At 52.4% G+C, this 26336-nt stretch overlaps 1 protein-coding gene across 1 annotated transcript in view; it reads right to left on the bottom strand.

Annotated features, from left to right (window-relative positions):
* Positions 1 to 12069: 12069 nt before the first annotated feature.
* The window catches only part of PACSIN2 (protein kinase C and casein kinase substrate in neurons 2), a 73518-nt gene continuing 59251 nt past the window's right edge, over positions 12070 to 26336 (bottom strand). Inside the window, exons 5-11 of the mRNA XM_011369000.2 lie at positions 25661 to 25816; positions 24286 to 24461; positions 22183 to 22303; positions 19300 to 19421; positions 17213 to 17335; positions 16658 to 16854; positions 12070 to 13815 (exon numbers count right to left, since the gene is read on the bottom strand). Coding sequence (XP_011367302.1) covers positions 13703 to 13815; positions 16658 to 16854; positions 17213 to 17335; positions 19300 to 19421; positions 22183 to 22303; positions 24286 to 24461; positions 25661 to 25816 — 1008 coding nt within the window. The 3' untranslated portion in view covers positions 12070 to 13702. The remainder of the gene's footprint in view (positions 13816 to 16657; positions 16855 to 17212; positions 17336 to 19299; positions 19422 to 22182; positions 22304 to 24285; positions 24462 to 25660; positions 25817 to 26336) is intronic.

The following is a 26336-nucleotide window of genomic DNA, read 5'->3' as shown; positions in this document are numbered from 1 at the left end:
CGCCCCAGGCCCCGCCCACCCCCGGAGCGCACGCGCCGCTTTCTGGAGCCCTCGCCTAGCGGCGTCGCTGGCCCCGCCCACTCAAGCCCCACCCCCGGCACCGCTCGAGCGTGCGTAAGAGGCTCTCGCGCCTTTTCCTGGTGATCGCCTGCTCTTCGCGCGGGGCAGTGGGTGGCGAGCCGGACCGCGGTCGGGGCTTGCTCCCATGCGCACGGCCTTCAGAACCGCCACTATTTCGGCTGGTTGATTGCCATGTCGACTAACGGACTGCTTCCTTGGCCAAAGTCTTCTCACCTCCTCGTCGTGAGTGCGGCAGAACCGGTCACTCCAAATGGCAGAGGAAACTCGAAGGGAAGGGGCCTACCCGCCGTTTCCGACAGGACAAGTCCAGACGCCAGGTTTTCGCTAGTCCCTTAACTTTTTTTTTTGCCCTGGGTGGGAAGCTTTCTCCGCCGAAAATTGGTTATTTTAAAGTATCACTTTGGGTCTGAGGTCAGTGAGGGCAGTTTCCAAGAGGCAAAAAGTGCTCAGTCAGAACCGATGAGTACAGACAAGAAGCTTGACGTTTCCAGCGCCTCGGACTGCATCCTACCCTTTTGCTAACGTTCCTATCTAGAAGGGTTTAAACTTAGAGAAGGGTGCGTCTTTTACAATAGCAGATGTGGAGCCACCAGAAAATGTCGCCTGAGGTTGGGTGTTGCAGGGAAAGATAACAGATTTTGGAGTCAAATGCAATACCTTGGCTCCAAGCCCAGTTGAGCCAGCTACTTCTTAGCTCTGTGATTTTGTTCAAGTCATTTATCTAAAGCTTGGTTTGCTCGTCCGTGCAATGCGGTTGGAGATGAATCAGTGCTGAGCAGCTCAGGAGAGCAGCTCCCCAGGGAAGCCCTAGAAGAGCCTTTGGCACTAGTCTTCTTGGGGCTAGAAATGTTCACCTCACCTGTCTGGTTAGACACCCTCAATCAAGGGAAGGTGAAAGCTTGCCAGGAATAGGTTGGAACTTTTCCAAAGAAGGTCATTACTTTCTGGAACAGTAGTTTAATTTTGCAGACAGCTGGGACTCTGAAAGTTCTTCCTTATTTTGGTACTAGTTTGGCCTTAAATAGAACACCTGGCATGTTCATGAGGCACAGCCATGTCCTTTCTCATGGGGATAATGGTCCCATTTACCATTTTGGAGCTGAAATCTTACCAAGTTCTGTATCAAATTAGGGCAGAGTATATTTACTCAACTCTCCAACATAAAGATCCCTGAGAAGAAGAAAAGTACAATGAAGTATAGGTAGTGTCTGTGCTAACAGGCAGGAATAAGGGACGGGGGCAGTAATCATTGTCTTTTCTCTCATCTGCTTATGTGTTCTTCCTAGAACTTATTACCGCCTGATACTATAATATGTAAATATATCTGCCTCCCTTCAGCCGAATAGAAATTTCATGAGATCAGATCTACTTGGTCTATCTCTGTATCCTCAGCACTTAGAACAATGCCTGGCACATAGTATGCATTCATTAAAGTTTTGTGGAATGGGCTTAGAATGTATAAATGTGCAAAGGATGTCACTCCCAACATCATACTGAGAAATGGCTGAATAATCTACGAAATCATAACTTCTCTTGAGCCCACCAGAGAGCTGAAGTTGGAGAGCAACCAAAGAAGTGAGAAAAGCCTCTCCAAAATGAGATGGAATACAAGAACCCCTTCACCTTGGACACAGTATAGGGGGAAAAAAGTGGCTGCTATACAAGTGGGCAAGAGGAAATCACCTGAAATTTTCATGAATTCTGCAAGGCCGATGTGAGCTAGCATGTCAGTTTGGGGTAGTTGGGGTTCCAGATACAAAGGGAATTTACTTTCACTCACAAGCTCTTTTCCCTAAACCTCCACCAGAAATCTTTCTTCACAAGAAAGATGGAGACAGAGAAAGAGATTGCAGAGAAACTTCTTGTGGGGCAGGCATCCAGTTATAGGGGGACAGGCATAAAACCCTACTCACTTCCCTTCTCTCCTAGAAAGCAAAAGCAGTAAACTCTCAGGGTATAGGGAAAGATCCATATCTACCAGGGGAAGAATAAGAACAAAACCCAGTAATACCAAATCCAAAAGAGGATAGGAAATCCTTTCACTCTTAAAAGAGGGTAGGCAAAATTTCATTGCTGGAAGGGGAAGGGTAGAGGCAAACTCCTTCCACCCCTGGGAGAAGGTCAGGAAGCTCTTTGGGTTCAGAATCCTATACCCAAACGGAACAAAACAGAGGTTGGCTATCACTGGAATCGGGGGAGGAAACTCCCAACCAAGACCAACCACAGACACCATGCAGAGGTTTGCTGTCATCAGGAGGAGGGCAGGAATGTTGAGAAAGCCCCACCCCTGAGCCCCGGGCCCACAAGGCCTAAGACTGAGGCTGGACCAGGTCAACAGAGAACCTCCACCCACTCCATGAGTCCATAAGACCATGGAGTGACAGTTTTAAAGTTCTGAAGGAAAAATGAATGTGAACACAACTCTATACCCAGTGAAAATATATTTCAAAAGTGAAGGAAATGTGGAGCAACCGGAACTCTCATACATTGCTGGTGAGAGCACAGCCACTTTGGATAACATTTTGGAATTTAGTAAAATTGATAAATCTCTAGACAGATTGATCAAGAAAGAAAAGTGATGCAAATTACTAATACGATAAGTTAAATAGAGACATCAGTACAGAACCTACATTAAAAGGATAATAAATAAACAACATTTGATTAACAAATTTGACAACTTATAGGAGATGGAGAGATTCCTTGAAAGACTCAAACTATGAAAGCTCACACAGGAAGAGCTTGATAATCTGAATAGTTCTGTTAAGGAAATAGAACTTGTAGTTTAAAACCTTCGAACAAAGAAAGCTCCAGGCCCAGATGACTTTACTGGTGGATTCTACAAGGAAGAAATGATACCAGTTCTACACGAACCGTCCCAGAAATGGAAGAGTGGGAACACTTCCCAACTCATTTTATGAGGCAAGTATAACATTGATACCAAAACTAAACAGACATTTTAAGTTAGGAGAACTACAGTCAATACTCTTCATGAACATAGATGCAAAAATCCTTATGAAACCAAATCCAGCAATATATAAAAAGTTGTTTAATATTGCATTTCACCCATAAATGTGAGGTCAATTTAACATATGAAAATGATTTTTACCATATAGAGAAACTAAAAAGCAAAAACAATATGATCATATCAATAGATGAGGACGAAAACATTTGACAAAATTCAACATTCATTCATGATTTAAAAAGGAAAACACAAAAAACTTTAAGCAAACAGATTAAAAGAGAACTTCCTCAACCTCATAATGGTCATCTATGAAAAACCTACAATTAATTGCATGCATAATGGTGAAAGATTTAATGCTTTCCCCAAGTAAGGATATCTCATTTTACCATTCCTGTTCAACTGATCCTAGCCAGTGTAATAGACAAGAAAAGGGAAATGAAAGACATTTAGATTGGAAAGGAAAACATAAATTATCTTTAAAAACAGATGACATGAATGTCTACACAAAATCTCAAGGAATCTACAAAAAGAGCTACTAGAATAGGCGAGTTTAGGAAGAGTCCAAGATATAAGGTCAATATATGAAAATCATATGTCTATATGCTGGCAACGAACAACTGGAAATTGAAATTTTTTTTTAGAAATTGAAAATTAAAAAACTCATTTACAGTAGCATCGAATATATAAAATACATAAGGCTAAATCTAAGAAAACTTGTGCGAGGTTTGTAAGCTAAACACTACGTAACAATGAGAAATCAAAGACTCAAATAAATGGAGAAAAGTACCATGCTCATGGATTAGAAGACTCAATTTATTAAGATGTCAGTTCTCCCAAAATTGATCTACAGATTCAACAGAATCCGAATCAAATGGTTGGCATACATTTTTGTAGAAATTGAGAAACTACTTCTAAAACTTATAATGGAAGAGCAAAGGACCTAGAATAACCAGAACAGTTTTGAAGAAGGACATGGTAGGAGGGCTCACCACCTGGCTGCACACTTCACTATAAAACTACAGTCATTGAGACAGTGTAGTATCGTGAAAGAATAGATATACAAACCAAAGGAATAGAATAGGGAATCAAACAGTGGTCCATATATATAGTCAATCGAGTTCTGATATGGGTGCCAAAGTAATTCAATGGAGTGAGGATAGTCTTTCAACAATGGTGCTGGAACAATTGGACATTCATACGCAAAATAAAAATGCATCTCAACTGATGCCTCACAGCCATATGAAAAGTTAACTTGAAAAGAGATCACAGACCGAGGTGTGAAGACTATGCAACTTCTAGAATAAAATATAGGCTAAAGTCTGTGACCTTGGGTTAGGCAACTTTTCTTACGTAGGACACAAAAAGTACAACTATAAATCGATCAATTTAATGTATAAACATGTTTTGGTATATTTATATGTGGAATACTTCTTGGAAAGGAAAAGGAATCTGATAGAGGCGATGGCATGAATGAATCTCAAGGATTATGCTAAGTGAAAGAAGCCAGTCACAAAAGTCTACATACTATATTATTTCATTTATATGACATTCTGGAAAATCCTCGTGGGAGAATCAGTATTCAACTAAATATTGTGTATTGTAGTAAGGACTGTAACTGAGATTCAGAGTGACATGGGAGAGAGATCTTTAGAAGAGGACCTGTTCTCCTATTGACAAGTCAGTATTGCCCCCATTGTAGAGTAATTGTATTCTAACAGGGACCAAACTTTATTCAAGAGATTTCTCTCTGAGGGTTTATCCCACAAAGTGAGGAAGATAGGAGGCTTTATCTTGAAAAGTATCCACACTCCTCATTTCTAGCCAGGATAAATAAGAGAATGAGGATCTTCCAAAAGTACAAAGAAAGAAAGAAAAAGAAAAAGGAAGGAAGGAAGGAAGGAAAGAGGGAAGGAAGGAAGGAAGGAAGGAAAGAGGGAAGGAAGGAAGGAAGAAGAAAGAAAAGGAAAGAAAGAAAGAAAGAAAAGAAAGAATTACAGAGAAAGAAAAAGAGAAACTAAAGGAACAAAACTGAGGACAAGGATGAGATTTGAGATCTGAGAATAACAGGACACAGGAGGGTTTGAGAGCTGGGCCCAGCCAAAGGCAGGTCCACATTGCCTTCTGTGTACTGTTCATGATATTTATCATTTCTGAAGACACTCTGGTGTAGCTGTGGCCAAGTGAAACAGCATTTACAGGAAGTCCTCACTGAACGTCATGGAAAGTTCTAAGATTTAAGTGAAACAACAGCACAAAACCAGTTTTTCCACAGGCTGCTTGATACAAAAGAGAGGTAAGTTCCTACGGCGTCTCAGCAATGTTGTAACCAAATAACGTTGAACGAGATGATGGTATTCAAGGACCTGCTGAGGTTTCATTCATTCGCAGTGGAATAGAAGCTTGCTGGAAGCCAAATGCCACTCGAAGGAAAAACTAGACAATCACACGATGAGTCACAGAGTGAGAATAGCACAGGTCTTGTCCCTTGCCCCTGGAGAATACCTGTGGACTTTAGTTAGTGCCGAAGAGAAAACAAGTGAACCCTATGTCTTAGTCATGCCACTTCTGTACAGGTCAGAGACGTTTGAAAATGAACCAAAGAATCATGAGCAGCCTTATCTGATTTCCACCAACCCTGTATGCTCAGGCAGTGCACACTTGGAAATTCACGAATGCCCCCATTTTAATAGGTAAAATATTTAAATAATTATCTGATTGATTTTTTTAAACAAATAGGAATTTAAGCTGATGTTATTACCTCTAATGGGATAAATGATTTGGAATACCCTCATTACTGTAATATTTACAATATTATAGCAAAAATAATTAGTGAAATGAAAATTTGTTTATGCCGTTACCTATAGAACTTGAATGTGTATAATAGCTTTATTTGTAATCAAAACCTGGGAGTAACCCAAATATCCTTCAACTGAATTAATCTTGGTAAAGTCATTCAATGGAACAAATTACTTATACCCGAAACCACATGGATGAATGTCAGATGACTTCTGTGAGTGAAAGAAACAGTCTCAAAAGGCTACGTATTGTATGCTTCATTCATACAACATTCTGGAAAAGGCCAAACTGTGGAAATAGAAAACAGCTCAGTGGTTTCCAGGGGCTGGGGACATAAGGTGGGATGGACTGCAGAGGAGCGTGGAGAAATCTGGGGGGCGATGGAACCGCTCTGTGTCTTGGTCGTGGTGGGGGCTACACAGCTGTATGCATTTGTCAAAACTCGCAGAACTGCATACTAAAAGGGGTGCATTTTACTATATGTAAAATTTTACTATATGTAAAATGCCTTTGAAATGAAAAAAATAGGAAACAAAGCAAATGCTCAGCAATACGGAACTTACGACACGTGGAACATCGTGCAGCCGTTAAATATTATATTTTTAGTCGAAGCATATTTAGAGACATGAGAAAATGATCGCGATCAAATGTTAAGAGAAGGAGCAGGGCACCACACTACACTAACAGTACGATACCCATTTTATAAAAACACATACACTATGGTGACAGTGACAACAAAACACATGTACATGTGTATGTGTAGGAAAAAGACTAGAAAAACTACAGGACCCCAGGCGTCAGCAGTGTCGCCTCCGGAAGTCAAGATAGTGGATGACTTAATGTTTTTCTGAATACTCTCGCTTAGCTTCCAGATTTTCATCTGAACTATTGTTCCTTTTACAATTAAGGAAAATAATTAACATCATTATTTGAAAATATTCTAAATGGTCAGGAGCAGCCTGGCTATCCTGACCCAGTGAGCTGCACACAGTTTGCTGGCAGTCAGTCCCTCTTTAGTGAGTGAACGCCATTGGGCTCAGGACTGTTTGTCTTCATACCTCTTGGCTGGACACTCAGGTTCTGTGGCTGCGGCTGTGGCATCGGCTGCTGCACCTATACCCTTTGCTCACCTGAGTTTTAGCCGCTAACAGCTGGTGTTCTCTTCCCCTCAAAAACAGTGATGTTATCTATGCAGTTCGTTCGTTCATCTGTTCCTTCCCCTTACCTTCCCTCCCTCCCTCCCTTCCTTCTTTCATTTTCTAGCCCTTTCCACAAAGGATTCGAAGAGGTCTAAAACAATATGCTGACGTGGTCCCCGAACGACAATGATTCGATTCACAATTTTTCAATCGTCCGATTTTCATCGTCCGATCTGACGATGGTGCGAAAGCCGTAGGCATTCAGCTGTAGGGAACCGACTCGGCTGAGCTGTGCTGTGAGGTGGGTTAGTGCACTAAATGCATTTCCGACTCAGGATATTTTCAGCCGGCAAAGGGTTTATTGAGATGTAAGGTGTCACCCCAACATAAGTCGAGGGGCACCTGTAATCTGAGTTTCATTGAATGGTTCGAAATCGACTTTATTTTTCATTTCTGTTCAGCTCCACGAGCTCTGGGCTAGAGAGAAGACAGGCCACCCCCTGCGCTGAGGTGGCGGGGGCGACAGACAGTGACCAAGGGGTAGGGGAGAGCTGTGAGGCATTGCCCCAGAGCACAGAGGAGGACCTTTCGGGTCCGGCAGCTCCGCAGTGGGGTCAGTGCCGTCACAGTGGGTGTCATTCACTGAGTGCCACGGTGCATAGGCACATCCTCGTGCTGAGGCCAGTGCCCTCCCTGTTCAGCACCATAGCCTAGCAGGCAGGCCCGCACCGCATGGCCCGCATCTGAATCAGGCACGCAGCTGTGTGGCCCCGTCACACCCTGGGCAAGCTACCCCACCTCTCTGTGCCTCGGGCCCCTCACCTATAAATGGAAGAATAATAATATTTACCTAGTCGGTGGGGCCGCTGTGAGAATTCTGTGAGTTATAAATGTTAAAGAGCTCAGAACGGAGTCTGGCACCGAGTGAAATGCAAATGTTTACTGCTATTCCATTTTATGGGCAAGCAGACCAAGGCTTAGTTAGAGCAGTGAAGTATACTCGAGGTCACACAGCTCAGTAAGGTCACACAGTTGGAGCCAAGTGTGAGTGCAGGAAATATGATCTCACAGTCCATGCTCTTAATTATTGGCTTCACGTTTATGCCTTTGTAAAACTGTCGTGAGATTTCAGAGAAGAAGAAAATCTGTCGTCAGGTCTTGGTGTGGAAAATCAGCTTCCTCACGTAGTTTCATCTGTGGCGGAGGATGTGGCTCGGGGAGCATTGGTGCCCAGCGCCTGGTGGCAGCGCTTGGAGCCTCCAACTGGGCTCTGCAGGCTTTGCGGTGTTGTTGGTTTGAGCTGGGGCGGGGTTCGCGGTGGAGAGGACCTTCGTAACAAGGTCCCCGTACTTGTGGGCTTTATCAGGCACCTTCACAGCTGCAACCTCGTGTGGTCATGAGCAACGGGAGACAGGAATCGTTTCTGCATTTTCCAGATAGGGAAACTGAGGGTCAGGGAGATGAAGGGACTCGCCGAGGACACACAGCTCATCATGTGACGCTGGCGGGGTGCTTCTCCCTAGCTGCCACACAGCCCTCCCTGCCCCTGGCATTGGAGTCAGAGGAATGGCCCAGGACGGGATGTCACATTGGCCTGTGTCCTTGCTCCTTGGGTTCTCTTTGTCCATGCTGTCCCTACCTCCTTGGCCAGGCTGTGGCTGATCAGTCTCTGTGTCCCCAGGGCCAGGTTAGGAGTGTCTGCTGGTCATCTGAACAAACCAAGGAGCATGTGCCAGTATTTTGACTTGCTGTTTGGCCCGGTGGTTCTGAGAGTGTGGTTCTGGAGCAGCACTTCCGAGGACTTGATACATGAACTCTTCCACGTCCCCATCCAGTGGCTCAGAAACTCAGGGACGCGGCTCAGCGAGCTGGCTTGCAACAGGCCTCCAGGTGTTTGGGAACCCGCAGTTCAGACATCAGCACCTGCCATTGGGAGTCAGGCACAAAGTTCAAACCTCGCACCTCCCCTAACTTGCTGTCACTCTACGGCTTGATGCAGGCCATTCGTCTCTGGTGGGTTTTCTCACCTGTAAACTGGCGCTCACAGGCTGTTTGGAGGTGGATATGATCCTTTGCAGGAAAGGTGCTCCACTTAGGGCCTTGCATGTAGCTGATAAATGTTAATTAAGCCCAAGGTTTAATTTGGAAACAGTAGGCTGAGAAGCTACCTGTCCCCTGACAGTGCCGGGGTCAGCCTGGCTCCTGTGCTTGGCCTTGGCCTTGGCCCTGCCTGGCAAGGGATGAGTCTCAAATCTCAAACACAGGACAGGCCATATTCGGCGCTGCCTGGGCCTGCCCTCACAGGGCCGTGGAGCTGCCTCCATCCCCTGGCCGGGAGTGTTCACTGGGGCGCTGTGTCCTGGCCTCTTCTGCTTGCTCCCAGCACAGACCATAAAGGTCCAGCCTGGAGGTCCCTGCCCACCCTCCTACAAGAAAACCGATGCCCAGAAAAAGGCACACACTTCCTGCAGGTGTGTGGGGAAGGGGCTGGGGGCGCAGTTCTACGTTCCTAGGGCAGAGCGGGCCGGGAAGGCAGGGCAGAGGAGGCAGCCACCACCCTGGGGACAGCTGGGGCTGTGAGAAGGGGCGAGGGGGAGGTGGGAGGTGGGGAGGAAGAGGTGACTTTTAGGCACCTACAGGGCAGAGACTGGCCTGGCAAGGTCTCCCACTTCCGGACACCCCTGAGGTCTTCCTCACTTGATAGACACTGAGGCTTAGAGAGCCTCGGGCACTTACTTGGGCTTCCGGTCCCGCAGGGCAGAGTCCTCCCCAGTCTGTCTGCGGTCCAGCCTGACCTTCTGCCTAGGCAGTGGTGCTTCCTACTGAAGGTGGGGAAAATGGCTAAAGGATTCCCTAGTGCCTCACCGCTCAGGGCCTTGGGACCGGGTTAGGAGACCCCGTCTTTCCTGATTTCCTGAGGCTTGCAGGCAGGCTGCCCTCCAGAATCCACCACGCACACTCTCAGGAGACCATCCTGTCCCTGCTCCCTGGCTGCTCCCACCCTGGTGTCAGAATGACTCCATCCCTCCCTGGCCTACTGGAGTGCCCCAGAGGCGAATATGGTCCCTTCTTCATGTCTGCCCTGGCACCACCAAGTTTTGCACACAGTAGAGGCTCCATAAATGCTTGGTGAATGAATGAAGCTCGGGAACAGATAAGGAGGGAGTGAGCCAGCTGTTTCCTACCTGGAGGGGCTACTCAGGGTCAGGGCTCACTCAGCTCCCCCAGCCACTTGCTTTGTGACCACAGGCGTGTCACTTCTTCCCCTCACTTGGCCTCAGTTTCCTCATGAACGAGGAGGGGGTTGGTCAGGTGGCACGTGGGGGCCCTTCTCAACCTTCCCTGTCTGTATCCTGCTTGTGAGCAGGTCTCCCCCAGGCCCTGCATTGGCATAGCCCACACCCACAGACCGCCCAGCGCAGGCCAGGCCAGGCATAGGGAGAGGCCTTGCGCATGTTTAGGTGGATAAACACCTAAGCAAAAGCCAGGCCGGACCCATCCTCCATCTTAAGGGACCTCAGAAGGCCCAGTGTTTTAGCTTAAGCTTCGGTAGACCCTGGTAGACCCTGCCCAGGTCACTTGTCCTGGGCTTGCTTGCCCTCCAGGCATTACCAGGGGACTCGAGAGGGAGGATGAACCCCTCTCACCCCAGTCCCTGCTGAGGACAGGGAACTGGGGCAGGCTGTCGAGGGCCCCCCCGAGGGTGGTGCCAATACAGCAGTGATCAAGGGGAGAAGGAGGACCAGCCTGACCTAGACAGTGGCTGTGGGGAGGGGCAGGATGGAGGGGCAAAGAGGACTGGTGGCCAGCAAGGGCGTGGGGAGGGTCCTGGCTGGGGAGCAGAATGCGGTGTCACGCATAACCGGTTAGTTACCACCTCCTGGGTGCCTGTGGCCTTTTACCCCTTCCTTGAACTCTCCAACTGGGAAGGCAAGCACCACTCTTCTGGGGAAACTGAGGCCCAGAAGGGGAGTAAAGGCTCCTAGCTCGCCCCTAAGGGCCAGGAGAAGAGCAGCAGGTGCGCAGTGAGGGCCCTTCGGACTCTGCAGGAGCCTAGGAGCGGACGGGAGGCTGAGAAAAGGGCCTCGCGGAGCAGAGGTGGGCCCACCCGACTGAGGCTTCCTCCCACTCGGCCCCCTGCTCCTCATCGCCCAGTGCAGGGATCGTGGAAGGGCCCGCCCTTAAGAATCCTGAAGATGTGAGTTTGAATGGCATTTCTGTCATGGGACCTCGGGCAATTCACTGAACCAGTTTCCAGGCCTTCTGCGTGCTCTTCTGCAAAGGAGGTGACCCCAGCCTCCACCACAGGCAGTTGGGACAGTGCAGGTGGCCCGGGAACTTGCTCTGAGCCCTCCCTCCGCCCCGTCCTGCCCGTCTCTCTGAGGCTGCCCGGGCCAGCAGGCAAAGCAGAGGCTGGTTCTGCCCCGGGCAGCGGGTAGCGGGCAGCTCGATGGGCTCCAGCTCCTCCTCAGGAGCGGAGAGCAGGGGGCCCGTCACCTATCAGACCGGGTGGCTAGATGACAAAGCTTTGTCCTGGGCCCTTGGTGAGCCGGGCAGTGATGCTGCAGTGGCGGCTGCTCACCTCACCCCTCCTGGTTCCCGTTGAGGTGCCCATATGGGGCACTTCTCTGGGCAGTTTTACCAGGTTGGGTGCGGCAGCTCGCACACCTCCCGTTTCTCGCCTCACCCCGGCCTCCTTTCTCCTCACCCCACCCAGTGAGGGTGCAGGGTCCCGCAGGGTCCCCACAGGTAAGCCTGGCTCTTGGAGCCTGTTTCTTGCTGTCCAACGGAGCTGTAAGAGGAGAGCACAGGGCCCCACGCACAGCACGTGTCCAGGAAATGTGTTCACAGGAGCCTGGTGACAGGTGGTCTCTGGTCCCGTCTTGCTGTTTGGGTCTTGGGGAGGGGGGAAATGCCAGCCCGCTGCCCCCAGCGGTGAGGCCCAGGCCACACGGTGGTAGGGGCAGGGGGCCGGGCACAGAGCCACTTGGGCAGCAGTCTGTGTGAAGGATCTCAGCTGGGAAGTGCTGACGAAGACAAGTCTACCAGCTGATACGAGTGTGAGGCACGCATGACACAGAGACTGTCATATTCATGAGATCAACTGTTTATTGATTTTTTTCCTAAAATACTATACATTTAAAGAAACTCCTGAACCGAAAAGACGACTATTTTTGGTAATCTGTAGCAAAGGAATAAGGATTTCTGCTGGTAAGTCTTCAAGAGAAACACATACACACATTCACTTTCCAAGCAAGACATCGAGCTCCCTGGAAACATCGCGTTAAATGCATAGCTTGTGATGGCGGTGGCCATTTCACCAACGTCTGAGTTACACAAAATAAAAGTTTTCCCTCCCTCCCATGCCCCGTGAGTTCAGTGTAGCTTCCTGTGGCAGTGCGTCTGCTCCCTGATGACTTAGGGCGCCCAGAAGAGACCCCTGTGCTATGGGGTGAGACCCAGCTTCTGTTTGCTCACGAGGAATACGGATGACTGAAATTTGCAATCACTGGAAAGACCTGGGAGTTTTTCAGTGTTCTGCTACGGAGGGGACGAAAGCTGGTTAGAAGCTGGACGCACAGCTGGCCGGGGAGGACAGACCACCCTCCAACCGTCTTCAGAGAGGCCCAGGGCCCATGTCCCGAGCCCGGAGCAGGTCCGGCTGACCCGCCACGCCTGTGCCCGAATGCCACGGCCTTCGAGCAGTTTAACCAATTAAACCCACTGTCAAGAGCCTTTAATCTCATTAAAACAGTAGACAAGCTCTTTAGATTCTCTGAATATCAAATAATATATACAGATATACATGAAGACATGACTTTATGTTTATCATAAAGCATCTTAATCTACAGATGCATTTGCCTGAAAAGTTAGTCTTCTCTCTTTTAACCTCCAAATCACTGCAGAATTGTTAAGAGTTAACTTTTTTGCATGAACAGAGCAGAAACAGGTTTTAAATATGGTGACTGGGGGAAGCATGGCATAAGGTTATCTCTGAAACTCATGTCTGGGCGCCCACGGGCACAGAGCACTCAGCATCAGCAGAGACGCAGCCATGACACGTCCCAGAATTCCCTACTGCGAACTCTCGCCTCACACGCCGTCTGGCCAAATAAGCTGGGCAGTGGCGTGGCCAATCGAACAGTACGACACGGGAACAGAGGTGTCACTTCCTCAAGCCTGGTGTACATCAATCTGTGCCATAATTTAAGTGTAAATGAATGGAGGAACAAGTATATAAAAAAGTACAACCGTACACAGTCTTTAAATTAAAAACCTCAGAAAATGACATGTAAATTTGTTCATTTAAGTTGCGGGTGATGAGACGCATTCAAGAAGGGATCAGTGGAACAAGAATCAGTGTAACCCACCATTGACGCGGAGGAGAGGCAGAAAGACAAGGTCAAGAATATACAGATCCATGATAAGCCAACACGCACACCGAGCAGGGGAGGGGGGGGGCGATGTCTGTTGTACTGGGTCTTCCTGTGTTCAGATCTCCGTCTGCACTGTGGGAAGGCTGCAAGTCTCAGGTGAAATGACCGGCTCGTCTGTCTTCAAGAGACACCATGAAGCCAAGAGCAACGGAGCCATCATCTTTTACAGGAAAAAGTGGACGCCCACACAGCCGGCTGGAGGCGCCAGAGGTGCTGCCCAGGCCGATGGCTAACGGAGTTCCTGGGGCCACAGCCTCCACCCCTCCGCCAGCCAGCCTACGGGGCTGTCACTGGATCGTCTCGACATAATTCGCTGGGTACAGGCCAACCTGTCCGTTGTCCAAGCGTCCCTTGCACCAGCCCTGCTCATCCTCGTCCTCCATCTTGGTCAGCTCGTCCCCTGCAAGACAGAGAGGGGTCTTGATGAGCCGGTAGGTGACACAGTGACTACTGGGTCAGTCTCCCTCATGTCTTAGCCCCCACCCCCGGCCCACAGAGGGTCTCTGACTTGGGTAGGAGGGGCAGGCATTCTCCGGGGGGTAAGTGGAGCAAGGACCAGTTATTTCTCTACTAAATTGCATTTTAAGCTGCCTCTGCAGGGGCCTCTGAGAAGTCGGAGACCTCTCTCTCAGAGTGGCTCTCTCAGATGCCACAGCGGCTCCCGGAGACTCTGAGGTTCACGGCTGCCTGTAGTTCTGTGCCTTTCTGACCACCATCGCAGACTGGACCGGGTCAAAAGAATCCTTCACAGGGTCATGCCACCTCTCCCTCCCCCTCCACTGCTGTCCTGCCTCCCCTGGGCCCAGCCCACCCACTCTTATTTCTCTTCCGGCACTTGTTGCCTTGGCCTGGGCCGTCATTTAATCCGGGTCCAGACGGCAGGCTGTGGGGTGGGCAGCACCATCATTCCATCTCCAGTACATAGCTGGGGCATGTCCTCTGGCTCAAAGAATCAACCCTTCCTGACACTTGGATGGAAGCCATTGGCCTCATTCTGGAATTTTCCCATGGCTCTGTGTGTTAGGCGGTTTGATTTATGTTGTTTGTTCAAACATGAAGGAACCTCTACCATGAGACAGGCCCTGGGTGGCAGACGAGATACGGAGATGAGAGACAGATGGAGCCCTGGGTATTAAGGAGACAGACAAAGGGACAAGGACCACAGGTGTGATCGGGGCTGCGGTGGGGGAAGGGCTAGATCTGGTTTTCCTGTTGAGGGTGCACAGAGCAGCTCAGAACCAGGGAACAGGCGAGGAGCCGCCAGGTGCTCTGGCCAGTGAGCACCCTGCAGAGAGGGCGTGGGAGCCACCAGCTCAGGCTTCTCAGGGGCAGGACAGGGTTGGTAGCCCCGGGCATGGTTTTGTCTATTGTTCTGTTTGCCGCTTTGTATTTCTCGTTGGCATTTTGGTCCATTTTTCAGGCATTAGCTGCAATTTTTCCAGGCTGTTATGCCTCGTTTAGCAACACTTGCCTGACTGTTTTATGCTGCAGCAATACTGATGAAGATGCCTGGGGGCCAGTACCCGGGCTGCTAGGCTGCCGGGCTGGAATTCCAGAACCGCTGCTCACGGGCTAAGAGGCCTGGCAAACTGCCCAGCCCCCTGGGCCCTGGTGGACAAGGTGCTGTGGGGACCACGAGTTACAACATGAAAAGACCCAGCACAGTGCCCAGCACGTGGTGGGAGCTGCCATTACTCCCTTATGAGATGGTAATTCTTCCTGGAGCCAGGGCCCAGCTGGGCCCTGGGCCACCTCCTCAGCCCCGGCTCGGCTCGTGTGAATCAGACTTAGTTAGCAACAACCTAGTGCCTGCAGGGGGCCACAGGGCGAGTGACACGAGGGGCAAACCTCTTCTCCGTCCCTTCTGGCCTGGGTGCCCCCGGCAGGGCCCTCGCCGTGAACACTGGCCTTTCTCTCTTCCTGTCCTTGCAGGCCACTAGGCCCCCGGGCACACAGCGAGACACCAGCAAGGTGATGCTTCTGCGTGGTGGAAAGTGCACCTAAGACCCAGAGGAGTGGGAGCAGCCAGAGCCCGCTACAGACAGAAGAAAGCAGCGCTGGCCAGGAAGTAATGTCACATCGTAAAAAAGAAAAACAACACAGAAACCAGACAAAACTGACGAGAAAGCTCCAAGTTGTGAAAATGTGAACCGGTGACTAGAAACGGTCCTTTCAGTCAACTTGCTTCTGACAGTTCATGTGAAGCAGAAGGAAACATTTGAAATCTAAAAAACTGCCGAAAAATCTGATAGGTAAAACTGAGAAAGAATTAGAAGTTAAATAAATAAATCAGCAAAGTAAGGGGCAAACGATACCAACCAACGACAGAAAACTAGGCAGAACTTGTTCAAAAGCACAAGACAACTTCCTACAACTGGCTGGCACGCCTGATGGCCAGCCCTGGGGTCGAGTGTCCGGGGACAGCTGGCTGGCCTGCTGATTGTAGAGGGACAGAGGCTGAACCCACCTCTTCCTTCCCAGGCTCTGTGGGCCCCGCCCCGTCACCGGCCGGCGGCACCGGGGTCAGATGTGGGGGCCTGTCCCAGAGGTGTAACTCGGGCGGAGGGGCATGCGCCAGCCTTTGTGGGTTGATTCTGGCCCAGCTGCCCCTTGGAGGGGTGGATGCTGGATCTGGGGTGGCTTTGCAGAGGGGACAAGGCCGAAGAAGGAATCTGGTTCCCCTTTGAGCCACTGAGGCGCTAAGCGGCTCAAGCCTCTAAGACACGAGCTCTAAGTCTTTTCAAACCGAGTTACAACCCATCTGGTGAAGTGCAGCCAGTGTTGAAAAGTAAAAAGACACAGGACAAATCGTCTGCACGCAGAGCCACGTAACCCGAGCGCAGACTGCTCTGTGAAACCGCGGTTTCGGTGACCGGCACGGAGCTGTGCTAGGGTGAACGTGAATAGAGCGTGGCTGCAGGAAGAAAGGTGGAAGACGCTAAGACGAGCCTCTGCTGGCCCAGGGCACACACTGAGTGCGACTCCGGGGTCTGGACAAGGTGGCTCTGCCACGGGCGCCTGGTTCCAGTGCCCGGCCATGCCGTGCCCTGGCTCGGGGCAGCGCCTTGGGCAAAGGCACAGGGCACCTGTCTTCTAAACTCTGGCACCGAGCACCTGCTACTTCTGAAATGGGGCAGGGCCCACAAATGAAACTAGCCCCATTGTACCAGGCTTCAAATCAAACAAGCCTCCCCCAGCAGGGTGGGAGCATGCGCCTGGGTGCCACTGGGGAGCCCGCCTACCGGCCTTGAAGCTCAGCTCGTCATGCTCCTGGCCCTCGTAGTCATAAAGGGCGCGGACCCGCACTTCGGTCCCCGAGGTGGTGTCCTCGTCGAATGGGTTGGAGTCCCCGTTGGCATCCGTGGAGGAGAACGGGTTGTTAGACTCGTCGTCCGACCAGTCAGTGGGGCAGCTCTGCGCCTTGTCGTAGCTGCTCACGCTGCAAGAGAGGGGACCCGGGGGCCTGAGCGTGGGGCTGGCAGGGCCGGGCCAGGGACTCCTGCAGGAGCGCAGCGCCGTCAGGTCCCCGCAGAGGCAGGGCCGGCCGCCCAGCAGACCTGTCTTCCTGTGCGGGGCCTTGACGGGGGTTAATGGAGGTCAGAGAAAAAGCAACCACAGACTGTTACTGGTGCCCCCCTCCCTGAGAAACAAAAGCCAGAGTGTCCAAAGCTGGCCGCTGGGCCACCGCCTGCGGGCCTCATGCATTGCTTTGAGTGCCGAGGGGCCGAGGCCCCGGACAGAGGAAAGGAGAAAGAGCGAGCGAGGCGGGACCCAGAGGGAAACATTTGTTCACCAACGTTTTGGCCTTAATGTCCTCCTTCTCACTGACGGTGCTCCCCGTGTCGTCCTCATCCTCGAAGGGGTTGTAGCTGGACAGTGACTGCGCTGACCGTGTGGGGTTGCTCGGGACACTAAGGTCGCTACGGGGAGAGAGAGAGCTTTCAGGGGACCCCAGCTTCAAGGCCCCTGCGATCCGGGGTGCTCCTGGCTGCAGGATCATGGGGCCAGGGACAAATCGGATGGGAGGAATATGTTGTTTAAGCAAAAAAGGTTCTTTTGGCAAAACACTTGGCAGTACTTCGGCTGTTAAACACGCTCCAAGTGTGTGAGAACGAGACTCCATTCTCCGTCCTTGCGTCTGGATGCCACGTGTCCCAGCCAGGAGCCCTGGGATGGAGCCCACAGGGATTCTCTCCACGGTCCTCCCTACCTGGACCTCGTCACCACTGCTGTGAGCTGGCAGGCCAGACAGCCTGTGGGGCTCTACCTGGGGAGGTGACAGCCTGGGAGGCTCGGAGCCCCACTGATGAGAGCTGGAGATAGGCTCCTGGGGCACAGCACACCTCTCCTGCTGACTACCAAAGGGGGTGTCCTCCCTGGTTCTTCTGGGCCTAGAGCTCCTAAAACCAACACCAGGCCTGCTGAACAGTGCTTTCTCGGAATAAAGAACCCCTCCCGTGCTCCTGAGAGAGTCTGCACAAGTGTGTCAACTGCCTACTGTGTGCCAGGCCCCAGAGGACCAGAGAGAAATTAGGCCCAAGCCCGGCCTGAGGGCTGATGGCCAAGGGCGACGGGACGCAGCGACTACAGGTGTTAAGTGCAGGACAAGACCAGAGAGAAGTAGGACAGGCCCCGCGAGCCCGGCACCCCACCATCTGACTCTGAGCGGGCGGACCTGACAAGTCACGGGACGGGAACCCCGGCCAGCACCGCCTCTCGCCTTCAGGCCCAGGGCTGCATGGAGCAGGCACTCAAAGTGCAGGACGGATGGCTCGGAGCTGGGGAGCGGAGAGGAGGAGGTGCTGCAAATGCCACCAGGGTGACCCCAGCTGGCCTCATCGGCTTCAGGCCCGGTGAGGGGCACTGGATCCAAACCTGCCCGCTGCCTGAGACCACCAGGCCCGCCCACCTCCTTGGCGCCTTTCTCCAGCTGACCTGCCGAGGGGTCGGTGGAGGGCAGCTGAACTTGTGCAGCGGCCCTGGTGGTCTAGACCCCACCCCCAGGAGGTCCTTAGGGCGGTTTCTCCTCCTCCCCACCCCTGCCCTCAGCCACACAGGTGCTTGCTGCTCTAGTCACTTAACCACACCCACCTGCCCAGATGGTGATAAAGCAGCTGAAAGATGACAGGCCCTGTCTGCCTAGGGAGCTTGGGTAGGGGCTTCAGTGACCAGGGCTACAGAAAGGCCCCCAGAACCTGCGCTGCCCCTTCCTGGGGAGCCACGATCACGAGACGTCATCGTCACACGGTACGAGGTGGAGGCCTCTGTGGGGGAGGGGGAGGCAGCCGGAGGCCACGGTTCTGTAGAGGGCGGCGGGGCCTACGAGGCCCGGAAGCGGGCCTTGTCTAGCACACGCTTTCCAGGAGGTTCTAATGACCTCAGTGCCACCTCTTCAATCCAAATTCAGCTTTTACAAACGTGAGGTTAGAAATCAGCAAGGCTCTCAACAAAGAGGTGATTTGAAAAAGAACTGACGATGCTCTCCTGCCCGCCCCCGCCCCCGGCACCTACACACAGCCCTGGAAGTAAGTACAAACCTGGCCAAGATACCTGAGCTCACCTGAAAGAAACCACTGACAGTGACTTCCACCTGCCTGTGTGTACCACTGAGAACACATGATGACCAGCACCTGACACCAGCTCTTCCCCTAGCTTGGGGCCTGAAGCACATTTGTAGCTAGCTACCCTCTGGCACCAGATGGACGGATGACCCTCCCTGGAGATGCCCTGGGGCCCTTGCCCAACAGGCAGTATGTGGACAGATGCTCACGGGGGTCCCTGGGAGGCCCCTAAGGACTCTCCCGGATGTCTAAGATGGGGGCGCCCCAGCCTTCGCGGAGGGCCCAGGGACCTTTCCCAGGGATGGAGGCCGCCTGGCACCCACCTGCTGGGCTTGTTCTGCAGAGCCTGGTCGCCTGTCTGGTTGATGCCTGTCAGGGTGACACCATCAGTGGCCTTCTTCTTCTCTCTCCGGCTGAGAGTTCGATTCATGTCAGCAGACCACTCCTAATGGGCCCCAAGGGAGAGAAATTGAGAAGTTCACATGTTTGAGGCCACATCAGTCTAAACCACTGGACTTCAGAGCTGAAGCCCGTTCCCATCTATGCCCCAAACTGTCTCAAGTTCCCAGGGTGGCAAGAGAGCTGGCTGCGGGCCCTGAGCAAGCCTGCAATGGGGAACTGGAACCCAGGGCTGCAAATGAAACCAGGGGCTGGGTGGCTACCACATCGCCAAAGGGGCGGAGAAGCTAACCGACCACTCAAGTCTCCAAGGAGCGGAGCCCCCCTAACCCCGGCGCTCTTTGCTACCCTGGAAAGGTCCCTTTTCAATCTGAGCAGCAGGCTGGGGGGCTAACGAAGCAAAGCAAAGCGTTTCTTTCTCCAAAGCTTTGCTATTTCCCAGCATATGGCAGCCTTTTATCAACTGCCCTGAAAAACACTGGGAGCAGGGAAAAGAAGCTCTAGCATGATTTTCCAGAAAAGCACGTGTATGTTTAATGAATTCTCCCTCCCTCGCAACCCCACCCATCATCAGACAGCTTTAACTGAATTAACAGCTGAGTCTCCACCTTTGCTCACATGTAGTTATAGAACCTTAAGGTTAGACTTCATCTTAGAAACATCTAGTCTAACCCGCCAATTTCTCAGATGAAGAAACAAGGCCCAGAAAAAACAAGTGCCTTGCCCACACAGACTGGGTGGCAGACCGGGGCCCTGACTCCAGACCAGGTCAACTATTTTTTTTTTTTTAATTAATTATTCTCTCAATTGAAATAAGGTGACTGAGAACTCAACTGGAATTTCACAGTCCCCACAGTGACCTTTTGAATACAAATCGGTCCTGACTAGGTGGCTTGCAAGGGCTGATATGATCAACCCCAGGCTGACTTTGAAAGGAAGGGCCAGCTGTTAACTTGGACAACAAAATCAGCAAGCAGAACTGCTGCCATGGGTCTGTACCCAGCACGTGGTGCCAGAACCAGGCTGTGGACACCACACACAGACCCACATGGGCTGCATGCACCCTGTGGGAGGTTTGGAATTCAATGAGTTAGCCATCAAATAGAAACTTACTTCATCCTTGTGGCATGGAAAATAAAAACAAATAATTTCATTAGAGAAAGGCAAGCATGATCCCATAAGAACCCCATGTGCCACCTACGGGCGCTGGTTCCCAGCCCAAGAGACCCACAGAGAGAAGGGCCACCCATGGGTCTGGCCCGGAAACCCGCCCAGTGAGAGCCTGTCAAGTCTTCCTTCTTAGATCACTCACTCCCTTTTCTGGGTACTGACTACTGACCCACAACCCTAAGGGATTGGGGTGTGGTGGGGGTTTCGTAAGCGATTCCCTGAGCATTCAAGAGAGCAGTAAACACCCCGTGGACACAAGAGATGTCATCAACTCCCTTCTTCCCAGTGTGGGGGTGCTTTGTCCTCTAGGTCCACTTCCTAGAGGCCCCTGAGCCCCTGCTTTGTCCCAATGCCTCTGTGGAAAGGGCACAGCCTGCTCTGGGCCTCCTGCTGGGAAAAGATGTCCTAAAAATGGTGCCGGGGTGGGGGACACTCAGCTGCAGGGACCCGCATGGTCATCCGAAGCACCTTCTTGAGAAGCTCCAGAAAACAGAGGCTCATGTGAGAAGTGACGATACTGCAGGCCAAGATGGGGCCACACAGGCTTCTGTGTGGTGGGCCCGGGGCCAGTACGCAGCATGGACCAGGTCACTGAACCCCCGGCCACTACTAGAGGAGAGGGCTGCTACTGTCTTCCCAGTTCACACATGGGAAAACTGAGTCACAAGGACAAATGACTTGCTTAGTGTCCCACAGCTGATAAAGGGTAAGGCGAGCCCTGACTCAACCTGGGCTCCGGCTGCTACTGTGTTGGGGAAGCCACTTGGCCCAAGCCCAAGGCGGACAGAGATAGTCGCCTCCAGCATCCTCCCCAGGACAGGCAGCAGCCATGCCCTGGAGGGCCCTCCCAGCCCTGCTTCAACACGAGGAAGACAGAATCCCTTCCCTCGGAGCACAAGGTGGCAGGACTTGAGGCCACTGCCTGCTCTACCACCATCCGGGTGGGAGGTGGGGATGCGGGCCTGGTGGCCCAGTACTAGAGCTGGCAAAGTCCAAGATCCCCAGGTATTTTGCACATAAAGATATTGGAACTTGGGGCCTGGTGGCCCAGTACTAGAGCTGGCAAAGTCCAAGATCCCCAGGTATTTTGCACATAAAGATATTGGAACTTGGACCCCTGACAGTGGGGAAAAGGAAAGTTAACCCCGAGCCTAAACTGGTTGAATAAACTGTCTGAAATGGAGATAAGTCCCCCAGCTATACACTGAAGCCACGCTCCCCTTCCATCCTGGACCAGAAGCCACTGAGCTGGTGCCCTTGGCCTGCCTGGCCTGGTGTTCACTGAGGCCACACCCTTCCCGGCCACGCCCAGGGTGGGGCAGGCGACCGGGAGCCCTGCATGTCCTGTAGCTCCTAGGACTCACCGAGAGGGAAATGACAGCACTCAGGAAGTACCCAGCAAAGTCCCCAATGAGAAAGAACGTAACTGCACCTCCCTGGAGGTCCAGAAGGCCCTCGGAAATGCTCGAAGCCCCAAAACAGGGAGCATCCACTCACTTTCTAGCACAGCCGTGAGCAAAGGCCGCCCCGTAAACAGGGCGAAGGCCAACAGAGTTGGAACGAGAAAGACACTGTACCCGACCCTGTGGGCCCAGGCCCCTGCCAGGCCGACAAGGCCCGGCACTGCCTCCTCTTACCTCGAACTGCGGCCAGTTCATGGACATGCCCGGCCCGTGGTTGGCTCTGAACCACTTCAGGTCCTCCGCGGCGTCAGCAGCTTTGATGTTCTGCTCCAGGTCACGGTAAATGTTTTTGTAGCTAAATCGGAGAGAGAAACAGGACTCTTTCAGAAGGCGGGGATGGCCACCGTTCATTTGTCCTGGCCCAGCGCCTGGCCACAGCAGACGCAGAGGTCTGCAGCTGACTTCACGGCCCAGATCAGGACGCCCACCCTGGTTCAGCTGGGTGATCATCTGGCTTCGACATGCACAGACGGGAACAAAGAATAACCATGGTGTGGAGGTCACAGCTTTGGCTTCTGACAAATCAGCTTTAAATCACCGGTGGGCAACAACTTGGCTTTGCTGTGTCAAATAATGCAAAAGGCGCTGGCATCTGGGCCACATGGGGCTCCAGTCTGGGTGGTCTCCCTTAATTAGGTCCAGAGTCGAGTGTCAGGCAAGTTCCCCCTCATCCCTTCCAAAAGGCCGGGAGGTTCATACTCAGTTGCGTGAAAGCTGCGTGCTAAGACCAGAGCAGAGACCGCCTGCCATGGGAGCGGGGCGGGAGGGGCCTGTTTGACAGCTCACTCCAGCTCCCCCGCCCAGGAAGCTGACCGTGAGGAGAAGGAGTGTCCCTACAGGTCCTGGATTTTTTCGCTCCTAATTCGTATAGCTGGCAAGTCACTTACTCTCTCTGGGTCTCGGTTTCCTCCTCTGCTGAGCGGGCATAATGCCACCTGTCCTGGGCTGAATCGTGTTCTCCAAAATAGATATGTTGAAGTCCTAACCCCTAAGTACCTCACAATGTGACCTAATGTGGACACAGGGTCTTTATAGAGGCAATCAAGTTAGTGAGGTCATTAGGGGTGGGCCCAACCTATGGACAGCTTTTTATAAAATAGGGGAAATCTGGACACAGACACACACACAGAGAAGATGGCCATGTGAATGAAATGACACGTCTACAGCCAAGGAAGGCCAAGGACTGACAGCACACGCCAGAAGCTGGAAGAGGCAGAGACAGTCTCCCTTAGAGCTGTCAGAGGCGGCGCGGCCCTGCCCTGCCCGCACCTGCATTTCAGATCCTGGCCTCCAGAACTGCGAGGGAATAAATTTCTGCTGATGTAAGCCAGCCAGTTTGTGGCATTTTGTTATGGCAGCCCCAAGACACTGCTATACCATCTACGTGCCAGGGTGGCTTGGAGCACTGAGTGAGGCCAGGCACAGCAGCCGAGGACAAGCACTCACAAGTGGGGACTGGTCTATGCACAGAAGGGCTTGACACAGGCCTGCCCTGCCCCAGCGAGCTGTAGCCTCAGGCAAGTCATTTAACCTCACCCAGCCTCAGCTTCCCCATCAATAAGAGGTGGAATAATGCCACCTACTTTACAGACTATCATAAAGATTAATGAAGTAGTGGGAGCATAGCTGTACAGTAATTGTTGCTTTCAAATTTTTTTATAAAGGAGCAAAATGGAATGTAATTTCCAGTTAACGAGCCTTGACTAGTGAGCTGATTCTAAACTGCTCTGCTCTATGGAGACGGAAGTCTACGTCTGCTGTTAGCCCAGACCTCTTCCCTGGCAAAGGCATCACAGGACCAAAGACAGAAAAGTATGGAAGAAATATCCCAGCCTCACGTCATGATTCACAACCGAGTCTCTGAAGGTCTGCGCTGCCTGGGCCTAGAACCACTGGAAGGACTCACAGGGAACCTCAAAGTCAGACCAGAAATGCTGGACTTGCGCCAGCTTGATTTCAAATATGCCGACTGTGGTCTGAGCTGCGCCCCACCCACCTTCCTGCCTAGCCCCAGAGCACTGTACACAGAGCTGGCCGAGCATGGCCCCCTTATCACGTGGCATGAGGCTGTCGGGCTCAGGCCAGTGACTGGCTGTTCTGGGCGGCCGCAGACAGGCTCAGCGGAAGGGCGTCCCAGGGCAGGAGAACGTAATGACCTTGAGAAACCCTTCTGACAGACCGCCGTCCCAAGTCTGCAGAATAGCAAGTGAGCTGTACTCAAAAGCAACCTTCCACTTACTTCATTGTGATGGGCTTTGAAGCTAAAGGGACACTTACCTGGCCACATTGGAAAGGTCGAGGTGCTTCTGAACCTCTAGCAAAACTTCTCGGAAGAAGCGCAGGCGCTTCTCCTCAAACTGCTGGCACTGCTCGAACACCTGCTCCATGTTCTCCATGTACTGGGGCGTGCCCTGGTCCAGCTCCTTCAGGGACTTCTCATACTTTTCTTTGGTCTGCGAGCAAGTCCAGGTGCCACACGATGAAGGTTCATTGCCACTCAGCCCGGGTGCCCTCTGGCTGAGAGTAAGCGAGCTGGGCTCTCTGCCACCTGGGTCCTCACCCACCTCTGTCCTTCGTCACCACTTCTGAATTCATCGGTACCTAGACTTACTTATCAGGTGGCAATATTAAGCCAGCCCCTCTGGGTGACTTTATTAGGAATAAGCACAGAGAGGAGCTGTGACCCAGCACCTAAGGAGCACCCCAATCTATTTCCTTTGTACCCCCAAGTCCCTTGCCAGTGGCAGCCTCCACCCCCCACCTTTAGAACAGAGCAAAGCAGGGGTGGGGCGGGGACCCAGTGCACAGGCCCACGGCCTTGCCCACGTCGGCCCTCGCTTCCTGGTAACTGCTAAATTGAAAGATGCTGTCTCGTCTAAATCCTGTGGCTCAGGCCTTCCCGGCAGAGTGCCACCTGCATCTGTGGCGCCCTGCACGACCACTGCGTTTGCTCTTCTCACTAACCCACGGTGGTGGACAGTCTCCCCTTCGCAACAGAAGAAACGGAAGAGCACCCCAGATGCTACACGCCTATTCACTGCCCCTGCCCCGCACCCTGAGCCCCTCAGCCTCTGCCTGCACCTCTTCCGGGCCTTCACTGCCGAGGCTGCTGCAGAAATCTTCTCCGCCCCCGGCCTCAGGGTTCCTGGGGTCCCAGTGCACTGGGCTCCCCCGCGCCCTCCCCCGGCCTCCACCCTCCATGGGCCCTTCGGAGTGGCTCTGGCCTGCACGCCTCCGCCCACCGCACCCCACTCGGGGGCTTCCGGCCAGCAGTGTCTCAAGAGCTTTATTTCGTCTGACTTTCAAGGTCACTGGCAGTTTGGGGCCCAGAGCCCCGTGCTAGCTCGCACACCGGCTCCTCACAGCTGACGTGCCTACCTCCAAGTCCTGCATAAGCTCCTGCTTCCCACACCCCGCCTGTGGCAACCCGAGCTGCTCCCACGCTTTGCTCCCAGAGCCCAGGTGTCATCGGCCCCCAGTCCTGAGGTGGGCACACAGCCTCTGGTGAGGTGAGGTGCTCACCGTGCGACCTTCCTGAGGGCAGGAACGTGTCTTGTTGGTGGAGGCCTCCATCCGCCCATGCAACCCAGCGGCAACAAGGGGCTCCTCGGGTGCCAGGTGCCCTCAACACATACAGACGTTCAAGATTTACCTTGAGAACATCTTGCTTGCATTTTTCTACTTTGTCTTGAAGTTTCTTAAGCTGCTCGGGGTTGAGCGACGGGTCCACTTTGCTGTTGCTTTCTCGCGAGATGGCCAACTTCTCCTCCTTGCAGGCTGCGTGGTGGGCTTTCTTTGCTGCTTCTACCTACAGGAAAATGAGCGCCTGAACATCGTGTTTCTGAAAGTTCAAAATCCTGGCGGAGGCTACGCAGATGAGCAAAGCTGCAAGACCAGCGGAACTACGACCGGTTCCAACAACGAGGCTCAGGCAACAGATACTGACCGAACGCCCGCTGCGTGTCGGGCTCTGGTCTCGGCACCAGGGATTCAGCGCCAGACAAAGCAGCTGGGCTTCCATGGGGCTTACGGTCTAGCTGAGGAGGCGTACACGGAGAGCGCGCCGGGCAGCGGGAACGGCGAGGGAGAAGCCTAACACGAGGGAGGGGCTGATAGTGGGAGGCAGGGTTGTCGGCCACGTCTTCCATGTTTTTGAAGGCTACTATGTATGTGCAACACACACACACACACACACACACACACACACACCAATGTGTGTATATTTACTTAGTGGAAGCTTCCTTACTTGAGACAAAGTCACAGATTTCAGTATAAGAGTAGAAATGAGTTTGTAGCCATGGCCCCATGAGGGGGACAGTGTCATTACA

The sequence above is a fragment of the Pteropus vampyrus genome, unplaced genomic scaffold (genome assembly GCF_000151845.1).
Source record: "Pteropus vampyrus isolate Shadow unplaced genomic scaffold, Pvam_2.0 Scaffold145, whole genome shotgun sequence".
NCBI classification, from domain to species: Eukaryota; Metazoa; Chordata; class Mammalia; order Chiroptera; family Pteropodidae; genus Pteropus; species Pteropus vampyrus.
The sequence above is the reverse complement of the archived record's forward strand: the minus strand, read 5'-3'. Positions and strand labels throughout refer to the sequence as shown.